This window comes from Trachinotus anak, unplaced genomic scaffold (assembly GCF_046630095.1).
Source record: "Trachinotus anak isolate AG129_WGS33_773 ecotype Australia unplaced genomic scaffold, CSIRO_AGI_Tana_v1 ptg000012l, whole genome shotgun sequence".
NCBI lineage: Eukaryota > Metazoa > Chordata > Actinopteri > Carangiformes > Carangidae > Trachinotus > Trachinotus anak.
This window is the reverse complement of record NW_027273863.1, coordinates 22,312,207-22,329,336: the sequence shown is the minus strand read 5'-3', so window position 1 is coordinate 22,329,336 and position 17,130 is coordinate 22,312,207. Positions and strand designations below refer to the sequence as shown.

At 41.8% G+C, this 17,130-nt stretch overlaps 1 protein-coding gene across 13 annotated transcripts in view; it reads left to right on the top strand.

Annotated features, from left to right (window-relative positions):
• The window catches only part of LOC139629195 (partitioning defective 3 homolog), a 237,741-nt gene that overhangs the window by 83,753 nt on the left and 136,858 nt on the right, over nucleotides 1-17,130 (top strand). For all 13 annotated transcript variants that reach the window (XR_011692923.1, XM_071491678.1, XM_071491674.1 and 10 more), the window contains exons 3-5: nucleotides 3,828-4,011; nucleotides 9,307-9,494; nucleotides 10,236-10,379. Coding sequence is in view for 12 of the 13 variants with exons in the window: in XM_071491678.1 (XP_071347779.1) it covers nucleotides 3,828-4,011; nucleotides 9,307-9,494; nucleotides 10,236-10,379 (516 nt within the window). In the remaining variant the exon portion in view is untranslated. The remainder of the gene's footprint in view (nucleotides 1-3,827; nucleotides 4,012-9,306; nucleotides 9,495-10,235; nucleotides 10,380-17,130) is intronic.

Here is a 17,130-nt window from a genome sequence, read left to right as displayed (position 1 = left end):
GTACACACACACACACACACACACATATTCACACAACACATCTCCACAACCTCCCCCGCCCCCGCCCCCTGCTCTTTGACCCTTTGATATCCCCATTACTATGTGTGCAGTTTAGCTCCGGGCTACAGCGAGCTCTAATTTGAAGTAAATACATGCACATTTATGTAAAGGGGGCTAATGGGAAAAATGAGTCTTGAGATCTGTAAATGTGTGTGTAGTGTGTGTATGTGTGTGTACGTGCGCCCTCCAGAGCCTGTTCCCCTCACCAGGGAGCTTGTCCAGTGTGCTATAAAACTCCACAGCCCTCAGACTAAATGTGGCTGAAATGAAGGTTTAATGTGCTGGAAAACTGTTAGTTGGATTTGAATGGTGTGGGTGGGGACATGGGGGTGTTGTAATGGATTGTGTGGGTGTCTCTAAATGTAATTGTGCGCAAATGAATGCATCCCTTTTTTACTTGATCATATTTGTGTGTATATGTTAGTGTGTTTTATTGAGGTTGTTGCATTATTTTAAATTAAGGAGTGAATGGCCTCAAAATGTTGATCTTTTCTGTTTACACCTTTTATCTTAAGATTAATCGAGATGCTGTTTGGAGGCATATTTGTAACTGTGCAGTCATTCATTCTCTTTTACATATAAAAAAAATAAACAGTGCGTTAAAAATAGCACCTTCAAAACAGGATTGAGTATCTCATTATGGATTCTGATTCACCTAATTTATTCTTATGAGTCAGTAGCTATCTCTGTAGCCCTGTGCTAATGCATTAACGTTCAATGGGCAGGGGCAATGGAGGCACATACTTGTTCAGTGCTGCTCAGCTTGCAGATTTGTGGGTGAACAATGTGTTTGTCCCAATATGGCTTGATCACATGCTCAGCAAAAACAATATAGAAGAATAAATCTTAGCATTAGCATCACAGGCAGAAGACATAGAGGTACTGAGCCTATGTACGGCAAAAGTCAATAAAGTCAGTGAGTGAGAAACGTCAAGAAACACAAATATTTCTTGATTGTTTTTGGGGGTAAATAAAACAAAAAAAAATGTTTTTGCAACATTGTGTTTACATGTTGAGTTTGTGTTTTAGTGGAGTTGAATGTGCCACCAGCTGCTGATTGTGGTGCTGTCACTGAGGAAATCCTAACGGTGCAGCAGATAACTGTAATAATCTTTCAGATGTGGAAACAACCACCAGAATTGACAGGTTTATTGCTCTGAGGCCATTCATTTGAAATATCCCATTAGCCACTTGAAATTTCAAAATAGGCGCCATTTTCCAATATCTCCGCTATTTTTGGCATAAAAATACACACTTAACCACATCAGACAGACTTAAATGTTTTTGATATGGGCAGATTAAAGCAAAGGCTGCGATATATCAACTCTAGTAAGGATCAATCTCCAAAAGCACTGGATCTTACAATTCCCACGATGCATGTAGGAGCCATGTATTTAATTTGTGTGAAATTCTAGGGGGGGCACTAGGGGGTATAAAGTAAGGCTGAAGCCGTCCACAGAAAATTTAAGCCAGAGGCAGTAAACACAGGCGGAGCTCATTCTTTGACTGTTCCCGGAACTTTGTGGCTGTTTTTTGTTTAACTTTCTAAACATGTGTTATTGGACATTGCCAATGGCGGAAACCAGAAAATAAAAGCATCATGATATAAAGCATTGCTAAGGACTGGATGTGATTATTCTGAAGACCCATCTAAACAATTAGAGTTTCAGTGAGCAGCTGGTGGCAGCTAAAGTACAGGACCTCTAGTCACTACAGTACAACTAATAGCATCTTTTTGTGAGATCCTCCCTGGCTGTTTTCATTGACTAATTTTTTTTGGTGAGGTGTGGCCCACAGACTCATCAGAGTTATTTCTGGCCACCAACTTCAAAAACACCTGTCCGTCTTCTTAATTCCTTCTTTCTATAAATGTTGGACTGGTTCTCAGTGCCCCTGCCCCCATATAAAAATATTTGTCTTTGAAGCGAAATGAAATCAGTGAACCTTGTGTTGTTGTTCACATGTGGTTGTCTGTCTTTTTATAAAAAGAAGTGAAAATGTTGTGTCTGTTTTAGATCCTCTGATTCTGGGCTTGAGGCGTTTGGTCAGGTTTTCTTTAAAGTTCAGGGTTGCTCTTTGGTCAGGATCATGTGAATAAAGCCAGATGAACTGCAGTGCTGTCTTGGAAGACCATGTTTGAGCTGTAGAACACCCCTGTTTAGTTTTTAATGCGGATGAGATGTTGTAGGTCGGGGTTGGACCTTTTTATCACGGTCAAGCCTCTACATCAGATCTCACTGTGAGCGACGGTTAGATCACATCCTCTGATTTGGTAAATGTTGGATGGATTTTTTCATTTTCTCCTCAGCTAACTGAAGCCAGCTGAACACACACGCAGGCCTGGTGGGAGCCGCAGAGGGATAGCATGAATCTCATCTTTAATCTAATAAAGGGACTCAGTAGAGGCTGGAATTAATCAAATCTGTGAGGGAGAGGAGCTTTCAACCTAAAGATGTGGAGCGAGGAGGCTTTTTGAGTGAGGAGAGGATATGATTGGACATAATGAGCACCTCAGGGTCAGAGCATAAAATAAAGGGTTTAAATCACAACCATATTCTTTTGCACAGTATGTGCGGTCCTCAGGCGTTTAAAGGACCACCATGTGTAGTTATGATTTGGGCATCACAACTGATTGGACCAGTTCCATTCCAGTCTGGGCCAGCTGGTGCTGATGGCTCATCATAAAATCATATAGTATGTTGTTTTAATGATTCTCATTTGCCTCCTGATTTTATTGTTGGACATTCTCATTAAGTTCATTGTAATGGTTTTTATGACTGGAATCAAGACCGTACCCATCTAATAAAATGTAGTGTTTTACTGCAGTTTTGCTGCCCTATTTTGTGTAAATTGCAGTATAAATTAGCAAGACTAAGTATTTTTGATGAATGTCCAGCTCTCTTTTGGTTCAGTCATATGTGTATCAGAGCAGGCTTTAGGGCGTTGCCTAGCAACATGACTCCTGTGCAGTTGCTGAGCCGTTAAATATGTGCTTAGTTTTAATATCACGGCTAAAAATATGTGTCTGTTGGTGGAAGTAGACATTTTATGTGTTGTGTCAAATTTAGTCCCCAAGAGGGGCACATCTGAAAGTGATCATTAACCCTCATAACATGTTTGGGCTGTTTTATGCCAGTTTTTGACTTATTTCTTCTTATTATGTGGAGAATTAATCTCATTCATACAGTCTCACATACAGTTGTTCTTTTCTTTTTCTAATCACTTCACTATTTGGGCTGTTTATGCTCTATGTTATGTCATTCATTGCAGGGTTTTTCTCACATTTAAAGGAGCTATTTTTAAGTTTTGCTATGGCTACATAGCTAAATGTTAGCACAAACAGCGGTTTACTTACCAGTCTTGAAGGAGCGTTGTGAGTTCAGAACCAAACTAGATTCCCAGCTACCCAGCTAGTCCCATCCTGTCTCTTGACTTTCCGATAGCGACTCACTAGATCAGTGGGGGCGTATTATAACCTCTTGTCTTGTAAACCCAACAATAGCCCAAGAAAAGAAAGAAAATTTATAAATGGCCCCTTTAACTTTCAGCACGTCCCTCTTACATTCATCTGCCCTCGTCTTCTCTTTGTATGGTTTTACTGTTTTGGTTTTCACCTTTTCCATAAATGTAATCTACTTTTTGTGCTGTACTTCCTCTACTACCTCACTTACTGAGAGCATGCAACCGTTTCCATGATATGCATTTTCTCTGCCTTAAAGCAACATATTTCTCAACATCCCACCTCTTGTTCTCTCTTTCTCCTCCAGCTGATAGCCGTGTACGACGAACAGGAGCCCCATCATGGAGGTGACGGTACCAGCGCCAGCTCCACAGGAACCCAGAGCCCCGACCTGTTTGCTGCAGACCTCAGTGCCGGCAGCGGAGCTTCAGCCTTTCAACCCTACCAGGCTGCCAGCGAGATCGAGGTTACGCCTTCCGCCTTGCGCACTAGTAAGTCCCAAATGCTGCAGGATAAAAAAAAATCCCCAAAAACTAAGGGATTTAAGCAGATGCATCAGAGCCGGAACGGATGATTGGTAGATGGATGCATTGTTTGGTTAGAGGGGCCATTATCTAAAGATACAATTAGGAACTAAAGCGTTTGCTTAACAGATTAATAACCAAGGCCATTCCTCTTATTTTCCTCTTAAGTTACTAATCTGTCATCGTCATTGACATCAAATGTCAGCATCTGCAGCAGTACACAGCAAACCCAACAAATTACCCTACCGTGGCCCAGCCGTACCTTCGCCCTGTCCATAAATTCTGTTAATTGGACAGGAGGCCCTTTTTTTTCCCGGGCACAGATAGCCGTTTGATCCCCGGCCAAAGTGGCTAATTGGTTCTGTTCGCTGCCTCCTAAATCAAATGTGACGCTGGGCTCGTCCACCTCTGCAGTTTTGCTGGCCAAGTCACTTCTCCCACTGTAATTACGGTGGGTTTGAAAACTGCCTCTTGTAGGTGATTTGTCCATTTGGATCAAGGAAACCCTTTTGCACACAAGCATAAGCAGAAGCAAACTACCACACACACACAGAGAAACACAGTAAACAGTCTTCCTGCGATTCTCTGGATCACTTGAAAAATCCTTTTCAGACTTGAACGTATAAAACTGGATCGATCTTGACGAACAAAGTTTTGTCTTCAGAATGGAGTAATTTTAGATTAACATTCGCAGCTGGGATCAATTTTTGTTTGCAGGCATCTGTTGTCTCCACTAAATTCTCCTTGTTGTAGGTTTTTTTTCCTCTGATGGACCGACTTTCCCAGCACCAGACTTTCCCCAGTACTTTAGTTTGAGTTTCTCCCTGTTTACATCTTTGCCAATTTTTTTATAATTTTTTTCCCATTTTATATGCTGGAAGGATACTTGCTAATTTAATGTGTTAATTGCCTCCAGTTTTCACACAATGAAAATTAACTAAAAAAAGAAAATATGCTTTTGCAAAACAACATATGACTGAAAAACTTTTTTTTTTAAGAATAAACACTAGATCTGATTGGCTATCCCCTGAATAACCCATACATGTGATAACTCCATTGATCCCTTAAAAGGATGCATTTTAAAACCCAACTGACACAGTGCTGGTTTGAGTTTCCACTCCATTTCTTTTCAGCTTATGTTGACTTAAATTGACGGCTTGTGTTGGAAGTGGACAAAATGCCACATTTATCAACAGCACACAATACAGAACACTAAGAACTGGGATTGGGTGATATCCAAAATGTATAAGTTTTATTTGTTACATGCCAAGGTACAATGTACAGTAAGCAAAGCACTGCCTGCTGATGTTCGATCATCAGCTGATGGAGATTCAGCGTCGTACCTGCAACCTCACCTTCTCTGCATTTTGTCACTTTCCTCCAGTGCAATTTGCTGTAAGTAGGAGAGAGTCTCATAATAAATATGTCTTATTATTCACATGTAGCCTTTTTGTTCCTAAGTTAGTTCATTAGAGCATCATTAAATGTAATTCTCATAACTTGAATAAATATGGATTCCTTCCTTTCTTCAAGCACACACACATTAACCAACACCCCTACACACACACTGAACTGAACAAAATACAAGTTGAAAACAAACTATTTTTAATTTTTTTTAATTAGGATCTTTAATTAGCACTAAAAATACCCCACTGGTTGGAGTATGGCTTATCCACTAATGACCTGTGAACTGGCACTGATTGACATAGCCAACACCAAAATCTCATTTTCTGCCTCTGTCTCACACACACTGACACAAACACACACACACACATACACACACACACACACAGAGCGAGGGAGGTCACTCCAGTCCTAATTGGATTTCTGGATGAGATGCTGAATGTGAATTTGCGGTAAGAAATGGAAATCTCGGGCATAATCGTACCTGCCAGTTACATCCAATTTAGCCGTCTCCTTAATAAATTCTAACCCTGCTTAATTGATGACACAGAATCTCATCAGATGAATTTTAATGGGTTTTAAGAGAAATGTCTGACATGGAAGAGAAGGAAAATTATATATATATATATATTTTTTTTTTTTTTTTTTTTTTTTTTTTTTTTAAACATGAGCGCCTAATGAGAATAGCTTTCAATCACCAATTCATGTTAGACGAAACGAGAAGCGTCGCACTCTGTGGGTTTTTGCCAGTTTTCTTGTTAGGCCCACAAACTCAAAAGAAAAGTGATTAAGCTTATTAGACAGAGAGCTCTATTGAAATTCACAAATGGACTGATGTTGGTTTCTTGGCTTTGTTAAACTCCAAATTCTGCAGATGAGAAAATGCTGATTAAAGGACAGTTAAAGCCACTGTACTGAACATGTAAGGCTCTCAGATGCCAGTTTAAAAAGTTAATTTCCAAAATGTAATAATAATTATTGGAGAACATTCATACATAATTTCCCATTTTATCTTTAAAATATAGTAAATTCAGTAAAAATGATCCTATTATCCATAATAAATACATGAAAAGAGCCGAAGTGTCTTTTAAACTTGTTGCTACAAATGCTAGTCACTGTTCATATTTGTGGCCTAAAGTTTTAAATTAATAACTACAGTTCTAAGTTAATGACTACAGTGTGTCCATATTCAAAAGATGCTAAATATCAATTTTGTGCTACAGAAATATGACATGATAAGTTACAATTCATCATTTAGCTCCTTCATTGACTTATTTCACTTAATGAGAAATGGTTGTGTTTTATTTCGAAAATGAACCTTATTCTCTGCAGTACTAATGACAGACGCAGGTAAATCCATTTACAACAGTGAGTCATTCCATACTGAAGATTTATTCTGTTATCAGTAAATACTCAGTGTGTTCACACTGGAGAAAACATAAATTGAGTATAATGAAAAATGTCAGTCTGCATGATGAGTTTTCCCTATTTCCCCTCAACCCTTTGAAATAAATAATAAAGAAAGGACTGAGATGCACTGGGAAAAAAAATGGTGTTAAATATTTATATAATTTAATGAGGAGTTATTTCTCCTAAGTAGCCGTTTTAATGACAGGTGAAACATGGTGGGATGTTGTGATATCCAGAAGTGACTGGGTAATTTTATACATCAGGACAGTGTATTATCACATCATGGCCACTTACCAACTTTTAAAGTTCCCTTTTAAAGGTTGGCATGAAGACGAACTCCACTGATATTTGTATTGTTCTTTCTTAAAGTAAAAGAAATAGTCAAAATCAAAGCAACAGGGGTCTAAATATATTGACTGTAAGTCCATAATATGGATCAAACTCAAGACTTTGGATCCTACATGACCCATAATGCAACTAGCTTATTTTTACTGAGATGCTCTCTGCATGGTAAACGCCCTTCTCTTTTAAACTCTTTGAAAGAAAATTTTAAAGGCACTGAGTCTGAGCTGAGAGTACCCTGATGACATCACCATGACATCATCAGTGTTATTTCCTAAAGACTTGATTAAAAAGCCGCAGAGGACACCAAACAGCTGTTTTCACAGGCTCAGCAGAAGACTAATGACCCTGAAGAGGAAACTGATCTTCACATGTGAAAGTGTTGGAACTGATCTCAATAAACACAGGTTTATTTTACTGTTAACATTTAATAAGACAGAATTCCTGCCGTGGTTACATGCAGTTTAATTTCCAATGTACGCTGACTTAGAACAGTTGTTGACCTATGTTTGAAGTACACACCAATCAGAGACGAGTATTTTCTGCAGCCATGGCTTGAAACCGTATACTATGCAGCTTAATACACAGTGTATATAGAATTAGCATCTGTAGTCGTCGCTGTAGTTCAGCTGGAGAGCTGCGGTCCTGTGCCCTAATGCCTCCTGGGAGTTGGAGTTGTGTAGGTGGCTTTGAGACTTGTCATGACGGCCTGCTCCCTGTCCCCTCCTGAACTCCATTTCCCAGAGCGCCGCTGCCTCCCACAGCTCAGAGGAGTTCAGGTCCCACGCTCTGGGTGACCCAATAACATCAGTCAGCCAAGTACATGAGTGTACTGTACACACACACACACACAAACACACACACACACACACACACACACAAACACATTCCCAGATTCTCAACAAATACTGTAGCTGTTGGCTCAGATGTTTCCAAACACAAATGCGTCCACTCGTTTGTATGCACACAAAACACTGACTCATCTTTTACATACCCAGTTGGACAATACTTCACATCACACACGTACACACACACGTACACACACACACACACACACACACACACACACACACACACACACACTGATCATTTTCCACACAAACATGTCCGTGTGGAAAAAATGTGTACATGTCTAAACAAAAGTATTGTGTTCAGTATTAGTGTTGAAAGACTCACACAATATCCTACACACTCATCAGTTTATCACACATAAACACAGACACACACACACAGATTGACACAGTTAACCTTGTCATGCACTTACTCTCACAATAAACACACAATCAAATAGCTGTTGACTCACACTCCTGTCTTTGGACAGATTGCAGCGTTTCCTGTATGAACACACACACACACACACACACACACACACACACACACACCAGCATCCAAAACATCTCAGTGTGTAAATGGCACAACGTCCTGGAAGAGAACATGGGAACATGACACTTGGCGTTGTTACCCGAAGAAGATGCTCCAACTTTTTAAACAGTTGTGTTTACACTTCATCTTTCTCGTGTGTGTCCTCGGGGTTCGGATCTGCTCACGGGGATTTTGGAGTGGGAGATTTTTTTAATGTCATTGCACTGTATCTTGTGTACAAGTGCAGGCTGTGGTGTTGTGCGCACGCTGCCCTTGTTGGGAGTCGTTCTTCGGACCTTGGCCCACTTCCCACAGGCTGCAACTTATAAACAGACTGGAGAGTTTTAATGGAAGGCATCCACTCGCTCTGCTGTTTCTCAACAGGCCCTTCCTCATATTGTTGTTCCCACGCAGTCTGCGGCGCAGCGACACGAGGCGCTGACACTGAACCAGAAACTGGAGCTGATAAATCTGATTTAATTCACAATGGGATGATAATGGGATCTCAATGATTAGCTGCCTTTATTAGCCCACATTGTTTGAGGAGCAAAATTTGTTTGAGCATATTCCCATCAATCATCCCTAAACATGATATTAAATCTTTGTCTTGAGCCTTAGCAGCTTTAATACACACAATCTGCCACTTTCCTTCAAAAATCAGATTATCCTCGTTTCTTTCTTATAATTTTCACTATGCAAAAGAAATTCAGTTGTAACACCCCTGCTGTCTTTCCTGTCTCTCAGATATGCCCCTCCACGTCCGGCGCAGCAGCGACCCCGCACTCCTGACCATCAACGGCCTGTTCACTGGCGGCGAGTCTCGGGTCCAAACAGAAGAGCCACCGTCAAGGAAGAACCCGACCCGCTGGTCCACCACCGCCGGATTCTTGAAAGCTCGCCACTCCTCTGGCACCAACAGTCTAGAGAGGAAGGTAGGCGACCAGGAAGTCAGCACTAACATAAAAATGATTAGGTTCTGATGGAGGGAACGGCACACCAGTATCGTCCCTATATAGATGCACAGAAGGGATCTGTATATCTGCTTTGGGGAAAAAAAAAAAGTATTTCCTGAAAGTTATTAGTCAGTGTTTCAACTCTTCTTCACTTACATATAAAACTTGCAAAGTAATCTATGACTCATACCTGTGAACCGGATCTTTAACATCACTAGAAGTCTGTAATTAGCAACGAGTGACTCTTTATTTGAGTGAGCGGAATGTTTTTTATTTCTTCCAGAGCCCAAGCAACATGTTTTGGGGAAAATGATCATTTGAGTTGTACCACTGGCTTTTTTGCAAAGACTTTATTCATTCCCAATCGATAAGAAAATAAATACTTACCAAAAGACAATGAGCATATTCTCAATTCAGAAAAGCTTAGTTGGAAATTTGGGAGGCTCAGGAGGCAGAGCAGGTCGTCCACTAATCAGAAGGTCGTGGTTTGATTCCCAGATCCTCCAGTCCGCATTCCAGCAAGATACTCAACCCATAAATTGCCCCTGATGTATCTTCTGTGTGTGAACGCTGTATGAATGTGTGTGAATGAGTGACTGTTGCTTCTATTGTAAAGCGCTCCGAGTGATAACAACACAATAGCTCTGTACTGTGTAGTACAGTCCATTTACCACGTCAGAGCTGCCTACACTGAGCGCCCGTGTTTGCATGTCTGTGCAGGGTAAAGGCATGGACACGTACCGCAGTCTGCCGCGGGATGCAGGGACGTGGGCCAATCAGAGAGAATTTCAGAGAGAGACCGCCCGCTCATCTCTCAGTGCCAATCACCCCATGGTGGACCGCTGGCTGGAGAGACAGGAACAGGTAAGAGCACGTACTCACTCAGAGCTCGCACTGACGGTGTTGCACAACCTCCTGCACACTTTCATCCACCTCCGATACTCGAACAGCTGAGGCCTTCAGCCATCCACAGATTTACAGCCAGTCTCATCCCCACACCACCCGTCGGCCCTCGGCTCTGTCGCTGGCTGCCTGAGTGGCCTAGATCCAGTCCAGAGCCCGACCCAGTTCTATCTCACCCCTGTCCCTCAGCATAGAGGTTAAAAAGTGAAGAATTTCCACCTTAAACCCCCAATGACACCCAAGTCATGGTGGGAGCATGAGCATAATGTTGATATAGTAAATAACATGAGCCACATACAGAACATATGGTCCTGTTTAAGTAAAAATGGAGAACGTTGCCAGAGGCTCTTTTCCCCCTGTGGTCACACAAGCCAAAGTTTTGATAAAATATGATGTCCTGAGCCACAGGCAGGGCTCACTTCATATTTAGTCGCTGCACAGGTTGTGTTACAAAGTCAGAAGGTTTTTTCTTTGGTAACATCAGGATTTAAAGAAAACATACAGATCAGAAAAGTGAGTTGAGGTTGAATAAACATGAAGCACGATGTTGTGTAAAAGGGTCAGTCACTTTGTTGGTTCTGTTTGTCTAACATCTGCATTGCGGTGAATCATCTGTATCGCTCTCAAGGTTTCACCAAGAGGAAGTAATCTAAGTGTTATATTGAGATAAAGCTGAGGAAGGTGTCTCGTGCTGTTGAGCCACCCAGAGTGTAATACAGAGAAGGGAAACCGCTTTTTATCCTTCATCTCTCTTAAAACGAAGAGATTCATTCAAACGGCTGCGTTTTTAAGTGCAACACACACCAGTTGCATCATGTAGCTTCATGTTTTATTTGAGCATATGACAGAACTGCTCTGTTGGATTCACAGTGATGTGAAAATGGCTGGTGACTTTGTTTTGTTACTTCTTTCTTATTCTCTGGAGCAGCTTTTTGGAGCGCTAATTCTTTGTAAGGCCCAGCTCGACCTCATGACCTCAGCTTTTAAAGCACGGTTTTTAAACGTGTTTATATTCAGTATACTTAGACTGTGATTTATCATCTTATATGTGGAGACTCTACTGATTCTATTTTTGTTGGTGGATAAGTTCTTTTGTAAACAGGAACTGAAGGGATTAAACGTACAGCGAGCTCCCACAGTCCATCAGAGTGTAGGACTGAGGCCTTTTCCCGACCTTTCTTACAACAGGTTTCAGTGTGAAGGGGGTTAAGTGGTGGGGGTCACTGCAGGATGGTGTAAGTCAGTATTAATGACCTGCTGAAGGCCTCCTGCCCCCGTGACCTCACACATGCACACACACACACACACACACCCACACTCAGACATGTTTCCCACCATCTTTTTCTTCTGCTGACAGCCCTCACCGCAGCTACATCAGTCTGTGTGTCCTCGCAGTGTGTGTCTGTGTGTGTGTGTCTGTGTGGTGTGTGTTTGCATGTATATGTAGCGGCACAGTAAATGACCTAGTCAAATAGTCTGAATCTACACACACACACACACACACACACACACACTTTGTCTCGTGCGCTGTTGTTGTTGGCCACTCGTGTGTGTGGTATCGCTGTTCGCTGTCACTGTTTTATGTCATGTCTATTCAAGCTCCACTTTGCTCCAAGAAGGATGTTGCAACTCTGCTGCATGATGGGAAAAAACCTGGTTTTGATAATCAAATGGAAAAATAAATGAAGTACATCATGAGCAATTACTCTCGTTAGACGCAATAGAACCCACTGCAGATTGTAGACTCGGTGTGTTTTGAATGCACTTGATTTCTCTGCTTTATCATATTACCTTGTTCTACATTTGATTTTGTTGTAATGGAGTTGAACACAGAACCGGCTGAAAGACAAACCCTTTGAAGTGGTGAGCGTGTGATTTGAGTCAGTGGATTTTTATACAGAAACACCAACAAACATTTTCTTAAAGCCAGAAGTGATTCTGTGATTTTTCAGCTGCTGACAGAGCCTCACCACCTGGCCTTCACTCCAGTGCTGTTGCAATGTCCTGCGTGATTCACTGCAAGGAGGCAAACTTTTATTTATAGCACAATCTGTTTCAGGGGGAATTCAAATGGATTCCCACAGTGTGAGAGTAGAGACACTTTACACAATAACACAGCTGCTAGCTCAGGTTTTTGGTTTTAGAACTAATGTGCAACATGTGTGCTGGTTGCTCAGGCTAATCAATGAGGCTGATGATGCCCCTGGCTTTAACAGTTACAGGAAGATACAGTAACATATGACTAAGAGTTCAGGCAAAATTTGCTTAAGTTTGCACAGTTGCTGAAAGAAATTTGGCTGAAAATGTTGTCATGGTGAACCTGTACTGACACCCACAGTGGTCTGTACATATGTAAATGTTTGTGTGTCATTAAAGTTAGAAATTGTGTGGGTCTGAGTTTCAGAGGAACTATTATTTATGTCATGTGCTGACAAAGCATTAAAAGTCATGACTCTTATTCTGAGCACACAGAAAGCATTGACTTAATCTTTAACTGTCAAACTGTGTGTTTGTCCTCACAGTTAGTCAATCTGACTCACCCTGCAAAATTCACCAAATGAATTTTTAATGTGCTTTTGTTTTTATTTAACGTTTATTACCAGGTTAGATATAAGAATATATTATGTCTTTCTTATAAAAAGGACATTATAATAAATACAGAGCAAAAAACAAAGACTCAACACTATGCAACTAGAGTACAGCAGCAGGTTAATAGATAGTATTAGTTATGTTTTGAAATGGGAGTGCTGGAAAAATTGTGACTTTGAATTTGAGATGATCCAATGGGATGAAAAAAAAAATCATGCAGTGAAAGCAGGAGGAGCAGCAGACTTCAAAGTCTCCAAAGCAAAGTAACACATCCAGGAAACATGGTCAGGTTTCACCTAAGTAAGAGACAAACAAAAAACAAAGTGTGATTTTCAGTAAGTTCTGTTAATAGAGCTGATTTAATGCGTCTTTAATGACGTCTGTACACCTTCTGAACTTCCTCTAACAATAAATTGCAGCACCAGAGTTCTGCTATGACATAATTAGCCTAGAGCAGCCTAGTGTATTAAACCGTTGTTAAGAATATAAAACAGAATGGTATGGGAATGAAGAATAGCACAGACAGAATAGAAAACGCAGTGATTTAATTAGAATAGAGCAGCTCGGAACGATGAATTAAGCAAAAGCAGCTTCCTCGAGTCGTTTTCATCTTATCTTCCTCGAATGAATAACACGGAACAGAGGAGTATGAAATGAAGAGAAGAATTAGCATAGAGCGTCACATAATGAAGTAGGCCCTATTTCACTCCTGTGGAGAATTTGGCTTCTCTCATAGCAGAACGTACAGAACAGGGCATTGCTTTGCACTGAAGTGAGCCAGATTGAATCGCGTCAGAATGAATGAAACTATTCTCCGTTCCCAAGTGGGTAATTGTGCGTGCCTGCAGCAGCACCGCCGGCTCCCCGACACACTGCAAAATTGAACTCGGATAGTTTTGAGCTGCGTTCACAAGCACCCCCCCACCCCCACCCCCACACCTTCCTCTCCCTAAACTCCCAGCCCTGCTTTGGCAACAGGTAGGGGGTTGCCATGGCAACAGCGAGCTGTCAGTCGAGTGTGTATTAATGAGAGCTGGCTGGAGGTGCAGAAGCTGTGTGGAAAATAGAGGCCTGCACTGCTGTGTTGTTGAGTGTGTGTGTCCTTGAGTCATGAGGGCATTTATGAATCTGCACGTGTGTGTGTTAATGTGTCCGTCTATTAATGTGTCTGTGGCACACGAGTGTGCACGTGTGCACGTTCAGGAATATGTGTGTGTGTCGGCCGTGAGCATGTGTCAAGAATCCAGGCAAATCAAGCAATTAAGAAGAAAAGCTACAAGCCGCTGAGCCGCCTGCAGCATGAGCACGGACAGCTGAAAACACACACGCACACACACACACACACACACACACACACACACACACACACACACACCTAACACAACCTGTACCCTGGCTGGGTCAGTCATCATCTCTGAGGGGAAACAACAGACTCTGAGAACATACATGTCATGGAGTGTGTGTGTGTAGTTAGTCTCTTATTACTCCTTTCTATCTGTGTGTTAAAGTGTGTTTGTGTCATACTCGAGTGAAAACATCTGATCCGCTGCCAGATTGAATACACATTTATGTATAAAGAAGAATACTTTTTATGTGTAAACTTAAAAATCTGATAAATTGGAGATGCATGTTTTTCACAGGACAGTGTCTGGGTTGTTTTGTGCACATCATGCCTGGAGGTCTGAAAACACCTCCACCCCACCCCTGATACCCAGAGCTGGAGCCAGACAGCATTAACACAGAGAGCCAGGATTCTCCCCGTTCAGCACCACAAACACTCACACAGCGCACACACAACCATGTAAGAGCCCGGAGGAAGGAGAATACACCTCTGGCTCTTAGATTAATGATCGGTAAATCATAAGTAATTTACATGCCAGACATTGGTCCTGCTTCATGTTTGAATCCCAGAAACAAAACCAAAGCATGTGAGCAGGGTAACCTATGAAAAGTGGTCGGCAAAAATAAACTGAAACTTTCATGAGAATAACATTTATTTTTCTCCCAATTAGCACCTTTCAAGTACAGTTCTCATCACACTGAGTTTGTGCCTTAAAATAAGTGATTTTATAAGTTCCTGCGGGTCAGACTGAACTGTAGTTACCGCAGTAACACTGGTGGCAGTGAGCATGTTGTTTGGTGCATCACAGTGTGTGTTAGAGTGAACGCGCAACCTTGGTTTGTAGCAGCAGTGTGTGTCTGGATGCTGCTGTGTGTCCTCAGCCATTAGACTGCTGAGGGACTGAGTTATCTTTCATGGTGGGATGGAGGCTTCACACAACTCACTGGGGACGTTGTTACACAGACGTATGAAGGCAGGTCTGCACACACACACACACACGCACACACACACACTCAACCTCACACACCTCTGTACCTGTGCAGGATGTTCAGGCTGACATATGCATGTGTGCACTGTGAGTGTACACACAATAAGAAACACACACTAGCAGGCTAGTTAGATAAAACATGTATATGTCACAGACACACACACACACACACTCGTACACTGCCCTGTAGCTGTACGTCCTCCACACACACACAGGTGCATATACTCAAGCACATAATTTCATCGACACAACACACACTCACATCTATTATGCATACACTACATTTCAAAGTGTATTTAAACCAATGTGCGCACACATACACACACAATAAAACACAATTACACTGTAAGCATATACACCAGAACGAATCTTATGACCATGTGAGCTGACACACACACACACTTTTCTCCCATGCTTCCTGACTAACAAGCCTCGGTGCAGTGTGTGTAGTGGAGAGTGGAGTCCCTCAGGTGCGCGCTGAAGCTTTAGCAGGATAAATCATGCAAACCTGAGCCACGCGCTCATAAATCACCTCAGTCCGAGCTAGTGTGTCTGTGTGTGCGTGTTCATACGTGCATGCATAATGTGCGCTGAAACCTGCATGTTCAAGTTTTTGCGAGTGTGTGTGCACGTGAGTTTGTGTTTCAGTGTGAGTGAGACAGATGAAATTGAACCATCACCACCTTTTTTAGAGCAGCAGGATGAGTGTGGATTCTGAAGGAGTGACCAGTAGGTGCTGCTGTGGAGCTTCAGGTTTATGTGTGTGTGTGTGTGTGTGTGTGTGTGTGTGTGTGTGTGTGTGTGTGTGTGTGTGTGTGTGTGTATATGTGTGTGTGTGTGTGCACTCTGTCCTCCTGTTTCTTCACTGTATGTGAGTGTAGTGTGAATGATAAATACCGTAGGTGTGTGTTTGTGTTTGCAGATGTGTGAACAGTGTTAATCTGCTGTCAACTTCAGTCTGACTCCTCTCTCTCTTTTCTTCTCACTTTTCCATCTGTATCTTTTTTTCTTTGTGAACCTTATTATACTGTTTCTCACGGTGACACCTTTCTATTACTCATCGTTCTTTGTCGCGGCTCTTACAAACAGCACAAATTCACTCTTTGCTCTCTGTTGTACCTTCTCTTTGTCTCTCCCAGTTACCTTTCACCGCCTTTGTCTCTGGCTGCATCTGATTGTTCAGTTGCCAAACATGATTTGGTTTCCTCTTTTTCTAATGGCAGACATTTTTTACAAGTGACTAATCTAATGAATGACTTTTTCAAATGCAACTACTAATGTAATTGCTGAAGGCTTCACAGAATGAGTTATGCAACCATAAAAAGTGAATTTAGCTAACAAGTAATGCCAGCGCCAGTACACGTAGGAAGGGATATTATATTAACATTAATTCGAAGGAAATGCAAGGGACTGTGTTGGTGTCGGGGTTGTTGCTACAGGTTGTGGTTCCATGATCTTTCATTTGGGTGAAACATCCACGAGCTTGAAGCCTGATCAGTTACCAAAACACTGCACACCACACCACACCACAGCTCTGGGCCCATATTTATCAAGCTGCTAAAAGTAAAATCTTGGACTTAAAGGTGCTACTTGTAAGTTTTTGCCATCGCTACATAGCTAACGTTAGCATTAACAGGTGTTTACTTACCAATCTAGAAGAAGTGTTGCAAGTTCAGCAGCAACCTTGATTCCTTTACTCGCCAGGCGCTCTCCACCGTCAGCGTCAGGTTAGCATGCTAACCAGCTAGCCTCGGCCTGTCTTGTCACTTTCGGATAGCGACCTACAGTAGCCT